At 43.1% G+C, this 14,711-nt stretch overlaps 1 protein-coding gene across 18 annotated transcripts in view; it reads right to left on the bottom strand.

Annotated features, from left to right (window-relative positions):
• The window catches only part of BBS12 (Bardet-Biedl syndrome 12), a 94,257-nt gene that overhangs the window by 40,155 nt on the left and 39,391 nt on the right, over positions 1–14,711 (bottom strand). For 10 of the 18 annotated variants that reach the window (XR_010831437.1, XR_010831439.1, XR_010831444.1 and 7 more), the window contains 4 exons: positions 9,683–12,313; positions 7,734–7,902; positions 5,434–7,234; positions 1,337–1,458 (listed from right to left, as the gene is read on the bottom strand). Coding sequence is in view for 1 of the 18 variants with exons in the window: in XM_066996669.1 (XP_066852770.1) it covers positions 10,156–12,313 (2,158 nt within the window). In the remaining 17 variants the exon portion in view is untranslated. Of the gene's footprint in view, positions 1–241; positions 494–1,336; positions 1,459–5,433; positions 7,235–7,733; positions 7,903–7,922; positions 12,314–14,542; positions 14,701–14,711 lie in introns of those variants that run through there. The other 8 variants (XR_010831449.1, XR_010831440.1, XR_010831451.1 and 5 more) reach the window with 8 other exon arrangements.

The raw sequence follows: 14,711 nt of genomic DNA, 5'->3' as shown, positions 1-14,711 counted from the left end.
CGATCAGCTTTATCAGGTTTGCAAATCTGAAAATGTCTTTGAAGGTGAAAAAGCCGAATCTTAGATGACACCAAAACTTTCATTACTACAATAATTCTGGCTTGTGGCATTATCCATGGCCTCATTCTATTATGCGCTGTATGAACACAACCGAGTTTCTTCTCTACAGAGTTTGCAGTTTTAGAAATAAGAAACAGACTGATAGAGCTGAATTAAGATTGTCTCCAAAGCTGATCTCTACCTGACATTCCCTGCAGGGGACATCCTTTTACCACTAAGGATGCCAGGCTCTTACTCCACATCACGTTCTTCAGTGGAAAGGATGGTTTGACCTCCTGTATCTCTGATGCAATTTTTTTTCCAGGTCATCATTAAGTACTTAATTCCTGTTGCTGTCAGAGCTTATTAGAGGTTCATCACAGAAAGAGCTGCTTTTAATGAATGTTGCACTCCTCATCAGAATATGCAGTTCACGATTTTACATTTGTTTCCCCTGAGAAATAATCAGAAAGTGACCCTTTTCCAGCATTTGCAAGAGTGGGGAAAGACAACCATGTTTTTGAAATAACCTGTTTGTTAGGGACCGAGGCTTTTACTCCCCCGAGCAACGGAAACTCTACTGATGTTTTTAATGAAAAAGGGATTGATTCCTGTATTACTTTACAACCAAAGCATGATTCCCCCTTCCCCTTCAGCCTCCTGAGAATAACATATCACTGAAGGAACATCTTGTCACACATGCACATCAGCAAAAGCATCTGTAAATTCTCGTTCAAAAACTGAATTTGTGGTAGAGGCTCATAGCAACACATAAAACAGAAAGAAAACAACCTGACTGGCCTTTTAAACGAAAATCCAATTCATGACAAGTCCTATTTTAACTTGTTAACTGAGGTAATCGGACATGAACATTTGAGTGAGGGCAGGGAACAGAACATGTTGTTTGTATAATGCTTCTTCATATCATGGCCACCTGTTAAATTCCAAGTATCAAGATGTAGGGCAGTCTAACATCCTATTTTACATATAATTAATTAAAGCAGCACCTCTTGGCACATACAGAAGTCACGTACTTTTAAATTAGCTCCTGTATTTTGGCAGACCTTCCTTAGGCAATTTAGCAATAAGTCTGTTTAATAATCAGACTGGAGCAGATAGGAGACACTGGAACAATCAACTTTAAGTCAGTTCCTCCAGCTTCTGCACAGTTACTCATTTTTGCCATGACTTGCCACTCTCCCAGGCAAGTAAGGATCAATATACATTATCTTCTACTAAGGTTACAAGTGAATTAATGCACTCAGTTGCAGGTGAGGACAATAAAATCCTTCCTTACCTGTTGCCTCCAAACACCACACAGGGGGCTTATAGTAAGTTACTAAGAGCGTTTCTTCTGGCCTTGAAGCTCCTCTCTTCTTCCATAGTTTCACTGGTCTTCTGAACGGTTGTGAAAATAACCTGGAAGGCAGAAGGTTATTTTCAAGAAGGTGCTCTTCAAGCTCTGTTTGAAACAGTCCCTAGAATCCATCACTGGAGCTGAAATTTAAAAGGTATTCTTGTATTAACCACATATACTATTTACTGCTAATTACTGAGCTGACATTTGGTAATTCTGTTAAGTTTATTTAGAGCACTGTTTTGAGATGTCAGACGCTTTAAAAATAAAGGCTAGAATAACTGCACAGCCAGGTTCACACACCTTTTTTTTTTTAATAGTTAATTGCCTGGTATTTCAGATAAACAGAGATAAATTTGGGATCCTTTTCCAGTCAAGTTCTCTTACCGTTGATTCCAACTGAGTTTCTTGGCTTCTGGCAACCATCAACTTACTGCCACAGTTAAACAGCCCCAGAAAACAAGAACATGAAGAACTTGAATAATAGGCTTGGGATGGTTATTTAAACCATGCTTACATAAACTAAGAGATGAAGGGAGTGAGAAGCAGGGTACTGAACACTGACTACCTCTTACATTGAGTGAGGCATACCCGAGGAACTGGAACGCTGGTATGAGCAGTGGCAGCAAATGAAATACAGCAATTAATACCCAGAACAAGACCTAATTCTTTTCCATTTTCTGTGGCTTTTATTTTTTTTTTTGGCAAAAGACTGTTCTTGGACAAAATTAGGATTTACTGATAACAGTCTGAAAAAAGAGATAGATGGTCTTCTGTGATGCTAACTGAGAAAGTATGTCTGTTCTGCTGCAGAATGCCTGTATCATAGATATATCTGCTTCCTACAACTCCTCTAGAGTTACTTTGGCTCTCTAGCATTAAAAAACAGATGTTTTGTTTTGTTTTTAAAGTCACATTTAGTCAGTGAAAGCAGTGACAGATTACACTTTGGAAATAAATCACTTCAGCAACTGTTCTGTCTTATTTTTAGTCATCTCTCAAAATCTGCAATGCTGGTTAAATATTTGGTCTCGCAACATAGCAGACAAAAGCTGTGAATAGCACTAGACTCCAGCCTACTGATTGGAGCTGAAAGTGGTCAGGGAGCAATCTTCCCACTATTTCTAAATAAAAACTGCCTGCTGTCTTTTATGCTCTTGCAATAATTAAAGAATAATCCTATTGTTTGGAGTATCACTGGGTCCCCAAGGAAAGAATTCCTTTCCATCTAAACAGATTTTTACTTTTTTTATTTTTATTTATTTATTTCAATCTCTGCAAGGCAGATTCCTCCCACTTGATTCCTCCCCTTCACATGTGCTCATTTGCCATCTGTGCATGATCATGGCCCAGCCTTTCCTTCCATCCCTCTGAAAAGCACGCAAGAATCCCTCTCACACGTCTCATATCCTTGTTATATCCCCTGAAACAGCTCTAATGTAACACTACTGACCTGGACCCTATGCTGTAGCAATATTTCCTACCTGACCCTGGAGGGCAGACCTACCTGGGAGCCTTTTTACAGTATATTAGATTTAATAAGCAGAGTATATGTACCACGAAATATATTAGCACACATTAAATAATAATAATAATAATAATACAGGTGTCTATTCACCACTCACTAGAGGTACATTTCCCACTCTGACGGAAGACGCGTATTTTGTAGAGACATCAGCAGCCAGCAATCCAGTTACCTTTCAACTAAGCATTTAACAGAATCATCCTCCCTAAAGGTGCAGCTCTGTGAACAGCAGCCTTTACCTCAGTGGTGCAACATCTCCGTACAATGCAGCAACCTCAGCTCTCATTGCTCTGTTCTACCTACATGCCACTATCGAAAACAACACCTCAGGTACCTTCCCACTGCAAGAGCTGGCTGCCATGCAGGGATCGTGGCCATCAGTGAAAAAACACGTTGCAGTTTTCCTGTGCCTCCAGTGGAGCAAGCTGTCTGGCAGCATGACCCCTATATTGCAGGTCCCGAAGGAGAGGGACACATGAACACGTGGCTGCCAAGGACGGTGCTGGCGAACACTGGGGCGGACCACCCACAACACAGAGCTGGGGCCACCTGGGGCCTGATGTGCAGGGAGAAGTGAGGGATCTATTTAATCCACTCACTCTGGGAAGCACCTGTTCCCCTGAATCCCACTGTACATCCCCACTTTGACTGCTCTAAGGACTGCTACAGCTGTTCTGCAGGGTTTCAGCCTGTAAATCTATGCACTCGCTAACCACTCTCCTACGTGGTCCTGCCAAACCACCAGTCTATTATGTAACATCCCTCCTCACTGCTCAGGATGTTCCTCATCCTGTCCTCCGAGGGGATTCAGTGCTTTGAACTCAAAGGCATTAATGTAAGGAGATGGTGAACGCTGTGGCCAGCGCTTGGCTCATACAGATCACACATTAGTTCTTCACTGTGCTTAGTGTTTACCCTGACAATGTCTTTGAAAAGCTAAAGCTAGAAATTCCCTTCTAAGAAAAACTGGCTTTTCAGAAGCCACTCAGCACTGTAGACACGTGACTACTGACTTCGTTGCTGTTCCTCTGCTAAGTCTTGAAATGCACGCTACATGCCCGGAAAGGGAGTATTTGCAGGGGAACAGAAGTGCAGTTGTGCCTCAGACATTGCTCCTCTGCTTACACGCTCCTCTCTACTCCCCGATGTATCTGTAAGTATTGCAAGTATTTGCCAGAGGTTCCAGCTCTGATTATGTCCTCAGGGCTTGCTGTAAAGCACGTAACCGTTCCAGCTCTGCAGGGCACTGTGCGATACACAGCGCAGAATCTGCAAAACCTGCGTGCATGGACAGCCACAAACACTAACACCAACTGCAGCTTTCAGAATTGAAACAGCAAAAATAACAAGGCTTTCATGAACATAATGCAACAAACAGAATCACAGTGCTAGCACCGCTGTGGGTGTTTCCAAATTCTAAAGAAACGGGTATTACTAATGGAATAACCAGATAGAAAGCCAAAATAGATGGAGCAGAGTGTTCTTTTATTTCTCCACCACTTAGGATCAAAACCAGTCTCCAGTCTGTCCACTTGCCTGAGTTTTTCTCACTCTCCCTTCAACTGCATCCCTACAAACATCAGGTTTTGGAGTATTTTTATCTGCAAAGAAAAATTCCACTGACTGCAGATCTATCTACACCATGTTGACACACTGCAGAGAAAATGGTCTGGTCCTGCACCTGCACAATAGCTGATGCAGCAATGCTGGTGGCAAGTGGCAGAATTTAGTTTGAGATTTTTTGATTTTCCAAATGTGTGTCATACTAACTGCTCTAATTGTACTCATGTGGAACTGATCTCAAGAGGATTGCTGATCTAGGATCTAAGAGACTGGGGAATAAAACTGGAATACAGTCCTTCTGCTTCAAAATGCTATCAGCAAATTATATTTCTACAACTGAATTTGAGGAAAGAGTTGTAGAAATAGCACTAGGGATGACCACGTTCTGGAAAGTACCAAAAGCTTAAAGCTTAGCTTAACTCCCAAGGCGAAGAATTAACACAAAGAACTTGAGCAAGGGGCAGAGTAATAACACAGTGCCATGCTTTTGAACATCCTGTCACACCCTAATCCCTTCAAAAAAGGAAACATATCCCATAAAACCTGTGGCTTTGACACACACAAAAAAGAGCATTTCTAGTTGGTCAGGATCGGATCCATGTTTTAGATTCACTGTAGAAAAACTACTGAACAATTTAATATTCCCCGACAGAAAAACTACTGAACAATTTAATATCCCCTGACAATCTCCCTTATGTACGTATGTACAGAATGTATCGCTTGTAATGTCTCTGTTGTTAAAGGTTCAGCCAAAAGTACCTGTTATGCACAGCACTCCTGGCAGCAATTCAGGCTCCAGTAACGGCAAGCACACCCTTTAAGTGGAAGCTCAGACCCATTTGAGTACAATGCTGGCATGTAACAGAGTGTTACAGAGTTTAAACACAGTAAGTTTTGTTTTTTGTTTTGTTGTTTTAATCAATAGTGAGACATTTAATGCATTCATTACCTGGCAGAGCTGGTGCAATTTTAGATGTCCTGCCTGAGCTGCTTATGGGAAGCTGACCTACTTTTCCCAGCAGAGGGCCAGTTCTTGATGCCAGCCTGCTGCAAGGTCCCCAGTTACTTTGATCCACAGCGGCCAGCCTTAGAGAAGGAAAATTCTTAACATCACAGGGCAAGACGCACGCTGGGAACATTTGTTGTAAATCAAACACTGGCAGGAGTAAATCAAGAAGTTCAAAAGCAAAAGAAGAGGTTAGCCAGCTTCCATACATAGACACCAGAGTAAGCTTATTTCTTATTCAGTTAGATGATGCTATTAATAACTCCAAACAGAGATGGGAGGGGGGAAGCTATGGGTGCTTAGAAAGCACACAAAAATAATTTATACCTGGTAGTAACATTTTAAAAAGTTGTGGATTTTTTTTGTTTGTTTGTCTGTTTTTGGAGCCAGTTTGTCAGTATCAGTTTCTCAAATTTACACAGTCTCACTAAGGACAGACCCCAGCATGTGAAGAGGGAACACGCCAGGCAGGTGGTGTTTCTAAGTAAAGGAACAAACCATGTTATTCCCACTGAATGAGGAACACAGGACAGCAGACTGATTTTTGAAATGTTGATCTGGTAAAAAAAATTCCACCCCAATCCCCACATTTGAATGCACTCCACAACAAACCGAAGCGGAGCTAGTGCAGCCCGGAAGAGCTCCCCAAACAGTCTGCTCCCACAGCCTCCCCCCAAACCCACCCAAACCACCGCGGCCCGATGCAAGCCAGCCCCAGCTATCCATGATCCCACACTTCCTGGCTAAGGAATGTGGAGTTTCACCTCTGGTGGAAGATGCCCAGCACCCCCTGCCTGCCTCCCGGACTCGGGCTGGGCAGGGCAGGCAGCACGGAGCTGGACAAGGCAGCGGGCAGCTCACGGGTGGGATGGCTGGCTGGGGCAGCAGGTGGCACCCACCAGGCTGCTGCAAGCCCCAGTGGTGCATTCAGCCTACTGCGAGCACCATACCCCCTTAAATACACACGATTTACTGCTGGTTTTCTGTGTGAGCATGTAGAAAGTCCATTGGGAAAGAGAGGGAACCATGGCAGAAGTGATTTAAGACACAGCCTGTCCCAGTTCTCCCAGGAAAACAGAAGTACAACAACAAGTAGGAAGTGACGGAGTGAGGGTGCCATACACCTGAACCCTGAGTTAACTCCGCTTAGGGATGGGCACACCTCTGTAAGGACTGCGGGGTTATTTCCTTCACAGAGCACACACATACGTGCTATCTGCGTCGTTAGCCCTTCTGCTGCTAACCTCCACGGCAGCCTCAGAAGCTACAGCTGACAAGTGCCGAAATACTTCAGCAGAGTCACACTAGTGGTAGCGTCCTAGCTGCTCCCCCTCCGTGCCTACACAGGATTTTCTCCACTCCGAGCAGCACACTGGAGAAACCAGGCACCTGGCTAGGACAGGGTTTCAGCAGGGAGCCAGATCCTGTCCACTTCCCGAGCCAAGCCCTTCCCTAAAACCTCTTCTGCCTTCCAATACCCCAGGCACGTCGCAAGCAAAAACTTAGCTCTTCCATCACACCATACCCGACACAAACGACCTCTGTGTACCCTAGGAGGAGCATCTGCCAAGAGGGAAGCTGAAATCGCCCGTGGCAGCTGCTGGAGTAATTCCCGTGCTGAGAGTCATGCCAGACGCGCACAGGACCCAATTCTGCGTTGCTTCTTTAGAGATGAGGTGCTGAGGAATCCACACGTGCACACCGTACTTCACATTGCCTTGAGGGCAGCTTGCATGTTCATCCTCTGTGCATATCAAAGAAATAATGTTGAGTAATCCAGGATGCAGTATCTAGCTAATTTATAAAACAGCCCATTTTGTTGGCCTGTAGAAAAGCAACTGTTAAATAATCAAAATATAACGTCCGAGGGCTTTTGAGAAAACCTCCGCGTCGCAATATTTAAATACACTGTTATGTACTTTTAAACAGCCTGATTGGAAAAATTACATCATTTGGGATTTTCTCAACATTTGGTGCGTCAGCTCTCGGTGTCTTAGAGCCCTATAAATAGACATTTGGACCACTTCAGTACAATTCATGTATGATTTTTTTCCATAATCCACTTAACTCTATTATTCAAATAGAGTGCAACTGGATCTTTTCTTGGGAACAGGGATTATGCAATGCTAAGTATAGGAGGTTCAAGAAAAACAGTATAAAGCCAAATCTGAGCTGCAAACATTTGAAAAGAAGCAGAGTTTCTCTGTATTTATTTATATGCTGGGCTTTGATTTCTTTCTCACCTAACACTCACTAGCTCCTTTTGCCTCTTTTGATCTACCAAACCGTTTTTCTCTCGTGTCTTGGTGTATCGAGAGCGTGGCCGAGCTCTTACACATCAATTGTCCAACTGATTAATAATGAAGATGTAATCGGAGAATGATTACGATTATAATTAACTCGATCCTTATCCTGCAAGGAAGTATGGTTTAAAATTAAAATTACAAGTCTGTACGTTACTGAAGAGATTTTGCCAAAACCCACTGGAGTTTGTTAGAAAAACAAAACATTTATGTTTTCAAATCAGAGATGACCAAATACTGTAAGCGTAGCTCTCTACACACAGAAACTATTTTCTCTAAAATTTCTGACAAGTAACTGCAATTCATATGCTCCCTTAGCCTCTCTAGGAGCTTTCCATTTACACTAAATTAGAAAAAATATTAAATTCAGCAATGAGAACTCTCAATGCAACGTTTACCATAGAACACTACTTTCATAAACACGCCTACATGCATCTAAAACATGTTTGAGGATGAACTTCATTATCTGTGTCTTTCTTTGCCTTGCATACTGAATAGATCAGTTACTCGCTTAGTGTGAACCACTCAGGTAAACAGCACCATGCAAGACCTGCATATGCAATATGCTAGAATATGTACAGTGTAGAAGAAAGCTCCAGCTTAAAATGCATGTAGGTGGATTTTCTTCTTACTAAAAATTGAGTTAGAGCTTCTCGTCAGGTCAGGGCTCAAAAGCTGTTTCTAAGGATCCCAATTCCATCCCACGCTTAAGCATAACTGAGAATGTCAATTCTCAATTAGCAGCTCAGGATTTCACCTCTCCTCACAGCTCCCAGCTGTGCAGACTCCCAAGCTGTCTCAGGAAGGGCAATTTTTTGCAGAGCATGGTGTAGGCTATGGAGCTCTGTGTTACAGAGATGAAGACATCAAGGGAAGGATCACAGGGATTTGAGGTAGCTGATGGCTCTTCTCTAAAATGGCTTCTGGGGTGGGGACCTACAGCAAGGAAAGTAAGCCCAGAGGGAAAAAACATCCACTTACAAGAGTAAATGAGTAGTGAAGGCTCTAACAATCAAGTTACAACCCCATTTTCTGTCCGCCTTTTCACTGATGCAGGATGCGGAAAACATACACTTAGCCATCCCGTTTCTTAGCTCTCACCACCACAGGACTGTCTGCCACCAGCAATTAAAAGGGGTAAATTCACCATTTTAATGAGAATCAACTCCTAAGAGCAAGAATCCGCTTTAGTAATGACCATTTCCATTCTTTTTCCATCCTGTTTTCACCTGACTCATCAGACGCTCACTGTGTAATTCAAATTGCCCATATCAGAAAAAAAATATCCCTAGAATTACGTATCTCTTTCTTGCAACAAAGTGCCACTTCTGAATTGGTCTACTTTTAGATGTTAAGTGCAAAAACACCGTACCATGGTTGTGCTTCAAACATCCCGGGAAGATTAATTTTCAGTTTTTAGCCAATAGCTGATAAAACTACAGTTTTCCTCTCTGCAAGGGTAACTGAAAGAACCCAAATGAAGTAATCTAAAAATCCAACTTGCTATGTAAACCAAACTGCGTAGAGATACATCCACTCCATAATACCAAAAGGGGGGATTCAGCCTGAATTTATATCAAAACCATAGAAGTTTCAAAAGACAGATATTTCAAAATGGAAAATATATTGCCCATACAAGTATGCGAAAGTAGGATCTACCAATACAATCTCTTAGCTTAAGCAGAAACAGTCATAAATTATCATAATCATAATTATCTCTTACACTTGTGACATACAGAAATGAAGAGCAAGGTAATAATTAAAAATTAATTACATCTTATATAACTCTCATATCACACAGACAAGTATGAGAATGTTATGTAAGAAATTCCTACCCTTCTTTAGAAGTAAAAGACATTAAATAATTCACAGGATACAAGTCCCAGTACCTTATACGGGCAGCACACGTTCAGAATAGGAGTTTATCCATTTGAAGCAAACTTTTCTCCAACTCGACTTGACAGATACTGCCTCTTTCGACTTGACAGCACTCCTCTTTCTAATGAGAACAGAACGGCACATCTGCTCTGCTGAATGTTACAGACATCAGACTGGATTAATCTATCCATACAGACAATATCATTAATTAGAAACGCACAGCTGTAGTTAGAGGTTAGCCCACAAGTGAGTTTTGTTTGCTATTTAACTCATTTCTAGAAATGGGAAATTAGATCTACCTTGTTACTGTTTCACAGGCAGATTTCCACTGTTCCACACGCTCAAGTCATAACCACACCTAAATGCTTGCTCTATGACTTGATGAAGAAATGTAGATCGTACCTGGACTTCTTCCACTCACTGACTCATGGACTTGTTAAAAAACAAAACAAAACAACAACAACAAAAAAACAGCCTACAAGTCCTACAAAAACATAAATTCACTCGACGCATGTGAATTTAACAGCTGATTACTTTGGGGACCCGAGATAATTTCAGCATCTGTTTGAAGCACCAGCAGCACCAGGTCTAGAGCTCTGCGCCACGCCTCTGTCTTGGCTGTAACGTTATCATAAACCCTAAAACCCTCTGCACTGCCTGTGAAAGGAACAGGTCCACCTCGGAACATACCACCCATTTGAAACTCTTTCAGTACATATGCTGAGGGAGAGCCACAGTCAGTTGCTTGTTTGAGGTGATGCTCAATTAAGGTCCGTGCCTCAAAAAGCGATGCTGCTTTTGCGGTGTTGCACATAATCGCTGAGAGGTACTGGCTCCAGCCACTTGCTAACGCCTGAAGCACAACTGATTTATACTCTGCTGAAGATGCTGCCAGCCAAGGGCCGTGAAATTCTTTCACAGGCTTTTTATTTGCTAGCTTTAAAGACTGCTCTGCCAGCGCCTGACTGTGACTCAGGCATAAGAGCTCAACTGCGCCCCCACCGAGGAAAACCTTCCCGTCACTGAGAGCGTGATGCAGTCGGTACACAAAAGTCCAGAACTGGTCTTCGACGAGCTGCATCTTTGCAGGCACGGCTGTAGTAAGCACGGCCGTGAGCAGGGCGATCCCTCGCACCCTTATCCTGACGGGCACCAGCTCACCCAGGTCCGTCGCACGCCCGTCGCTGGCCGTCCACAGATCCAGCTGGGCGCCGCTCCCCGCGCAGGAGGCGCTCCGCTGGGTGAGGTACGTCACGGGCCGGGCTCCGCTGACCTCCCCGAAGGCACACAGCACCTTCTGAGCCACAGAACCGATCACCAGAATCTTGTTCGCCACGCACCTTTCCATTAAGTTTTCGCACACGTTCCCTTTGACCAAAACTAAGTTCACTTCAGAGCGTATTAGAATATCTAACGTAGTATTTAGCCACACGTCTCCTGGTCTGCCTTCCTGTAGGTCAGGACGGTCCAACACGGTCCTTACGTTACGTGGCTTAGTAAAACCTAGGTGACGATACTCTTCCGTTAGGTCACCATCCATCAGCAGAATCCGAAGGGGTTTGTCTCGAAAGTGTTTGATAATTGTGGCTTGTTCTGGTGATACTAAAGTGACAAAACCTGGGCAAACACAAGAATAGCTTTCAGGCAGACCAGGTAAACAGCATGTCACAATTTCTGCAATATTGAATTGGGAAGAGCCACTACATTCTGCTCTCTTGTGTTGATACGCAACGATGCTTTTAAGCAATTTCATGTTAGGCTCATTTCCATGGCTCAGAGCTCTTGCCAGGTGTCCTAAACCGTAACATTCACATGGATGTGCTGACTGTCCTGAGAGGCATACCCGAGAATCATCGAGCTGACTCGAAAAAGGGCTTGTCGCTAGAGCACCGAAGTATCTGCTATGGGTTAATCTTTTCTGCTTGCAGCTGGATGCAGTAACACCACTTCCAGAAATCACAGATGCATTGTTATCATCTGCTGATCTGACGGGGGAAGCTATTGATCCAAAGCCAGCCAAAGGTGAAACCAGGCCCTTGTTAAAATTACTGTCAGCTTCTTGATGGGAACAAGAATTTCTTGGAACAAGTTCTTTTGATGGAGAAACTTCTTTCTGAAAGCACAGAAAAATCTGAGGATTTAGAAAACTGTCACATGCAATCTCGTAAGTTTTACTGTTAGAAGTGTTTGGCCTAACACTGCTAGAACACAGCTCTTTATTTACATCATGTACTGATATTTGAAGACACTGGACTTTCTCACAGCAGGAGTTCAACCCCTCAGACATGACCGACACTATTGCTGAAACAGGAACGTTCTGCTGGAGACACTCCAGGATGGCATTGCTCCATGCACCAACAAGAAACAACAGGGTGCTCATCCCAGTTTTAAACTCCTTGTTTTGCGCCTGAATGGTTTCATTAAGAAGCTGTCCGGCAGCACTGGTTAAGTCCAAACTTTCTATCAGTCTGACAGCAGAACAAATCAACATGCTTTGGTTGGTGCTTTCATCCACAATGAATTTACAGGATTTCACTGGCCCCAGTAACGTTCTTCCAGTTGATGCCAAGGATGAGAGCTGCTGAAGTCCTATATGTCTTCTTGAATTCACATCCCTGAAAGCCATGGCCAGAGGGCAGCATCTGTGAACAGAACACAAACTTATTGTCCCAGCCTCACAGTACTCCAGAGGACACATCACAAAATAACTAAATTAACAGCTGAATACTGAACAGAGCTCTTCTGTGAGGCACTCTGTATAAAACAGTCCTTTATGCTGTGCATTTACTATGAGATACATAGTTGCTGAAATGATGCATTACTAAAATACCATGGATTTTTTTTTTCTGGCAGATAGTAAAATGCTGTTAATTCCAGTGGTTTCTTAAACGTGAAGCAGTCCAGATCTTACAGAACTACCAGTTCTCTCATGACTTGCTATCTGGAATTTCAGCTGTCTTCCTTAGGGCAAAAGTTCCCTAGGGCAGAACGGACAACTGCATGCAAAACTAAACGCTCCCTACAGATGCATCTTGGTACCAATAGCGATACCACTGAATTTACCCTCCAAATCTGGACAAACATAAAACTTACTTTATTACGAGTTTATTTTATTCCAAATTCTATTTATTCATTTAACATACATAAATACTCCATTTAATATGCATGAAAAGGAATGCCGTCTCTTTATACCTCACAAAGCAAACTGCCAAGACTTCTAGGTTTTCGTGTACTACTTGGTTTTAACGTGCCAAAAATACATCTTCTCTCCCTTGAAATACTCCCCATACCACACTCCTGTGGCAGACCGCATGGATTAAACTAAAGCGCCTTTTTTTTTTAAAATGAAAAAAGTACACACACTAAGAATTAAAGTCATAGCTCTTACACCTTTTATGTTCAGATTCAAGTAATAATTCATCTCCCTAAAGGTCTCTTTGTAGAACTGTTGTAAAATCAAAACCTCTTTTGCTACCCCACTTAGTGAAAGGCCATCCAAATACTAACTCAAATGAAGACAAAGCAGGAATTTAAAAAGTCATTAGATTTAGGCAGTCAGAAATAACCACTGTGTGCTAACAGCCCCAAAGTTCTAGTCCAGCCTGAACTGACAAAAAAATTCTCTTTATTTACTAGAAGTATCTTCAAGTACCAAAATAACCATTAATCAAGAAATTTTATTTTTTTTAAAGTTATCTGTAATCAGTACTTTTGACTTTGAAGCTGCACTGAAAATCTCCATCCAACGTGCTTAAGGTTTTTTCTGGAAATTTTTCTTGGCAGTCTCTTGTGACAACAGTCTCAGCATGCTATGTATCCATGTGAGTACTCCCAGTAATACTGTTTTTTTAAAAGCCTGTTTTTTCTTAATGGGAATCTTAGTTTAATACCACAGCTAGTTTGTTTTGAAACAGACAAACAAAAAAATCATCAGCCCACAGAATCTGATAATGAAACCTATTTCCCCTACTTCCCTAAAAACTCATTCCAGTTGAGTTCTCATAAGGATTTACTAAGACAGTGGTTTTTTGACATCACTGTTTCAGAATTCAAGAAGTTCTCAACTACTAATGATTGCTTCTTGGAGTGTGCTTGCTTTGACAGAAAGAGTAGATAACCAATTTGTGGTTCTCTTCATAAAATTTGAGAAATAGTTAAGAGTAACTACGTGGACACGCCAAATAATGCTGTGTTGCTCTCCAGAGGCCCTGGACACCCAGCTCTGTGCAGAAGGCCATGCTGCCGCTGCGTGGGTGGGAGACACGGAAGGACTGCTGGGAAGGGCTTTCCATTTTCCAGCACAGAGAACTTCGTGCTCTTCAGCCAGTTCCAAACAAGGGTTCAGCTCAGCAACACGTGCTGCTGTTGTACCAGTATGGCATCGTTATCTCGATGAACGTGGAGCCAGGGCTGGTTATGAGCCAGAGCAATGTTTGTGCAGCTCCTTCTATCAAAGCCATGTGCTGCCACCAAATCTCAGTGCAGCCAACTACAAGCCACTTACCCAAAACCTTCTGAAATCGTAGCTGAAAAACGTGCCTCTCACTTTCACCTTATATTCATACAGTAAAACTGTCGCTTCGTTTGGGATGCCAGCCCATACTCCTGTAGGTATGTAAACCTGAACCAAATGGGCCAAGGGCTTGGCTGCAAAAACAGATTAAGGCATGGCACATGCTGATGGGACAGACTGTTTTTATTTCACTGCTTGCACAATCCGTGGCGTGCGTGTTCTCGGATCCTGTGATACTTCCCCACTTTGCCTTACGCACGTTACTTTGGCAAGCTCCTACTACAAGTTAACACGCGGTAGGAACCAACAGACCCCAACTTCAACTTTTCTCCCTCCCCGCCATCCCCTGACCTCTTACCTTTTTCCATCCCGTGTGAGGGTGCAAGATAACGAGCGGGAGGGGGAGGTTTTGGGGTCAAAATGAAGGGATCAGCCAAGGGAGAGGGGCACCCGCCACCGCCATGAGCCCAGCCCCCCCCCCTCCCCGCCGTTGCTAGGTTACCGGCCCGGCCGCCATTTCCCTGCTA

This window comes from Anser cygnoides, chromosome 4 (genome assembly GCF_040182565.1).
Source record: "Anser cygnoides isolate HZ-2024a breed goose chromosome 4, Taihu_goose_T2T_genome, whole genome shotgun sequence".
Lineage (NCBI taxonomy): Eukaryota > Metazoa > Chordata > Aves > Anseriformes > Anatidae > Anser > Anser cygnoides.
This window is presented reverse-complemented; position numbering and strand designations above follow the sequence as displayed.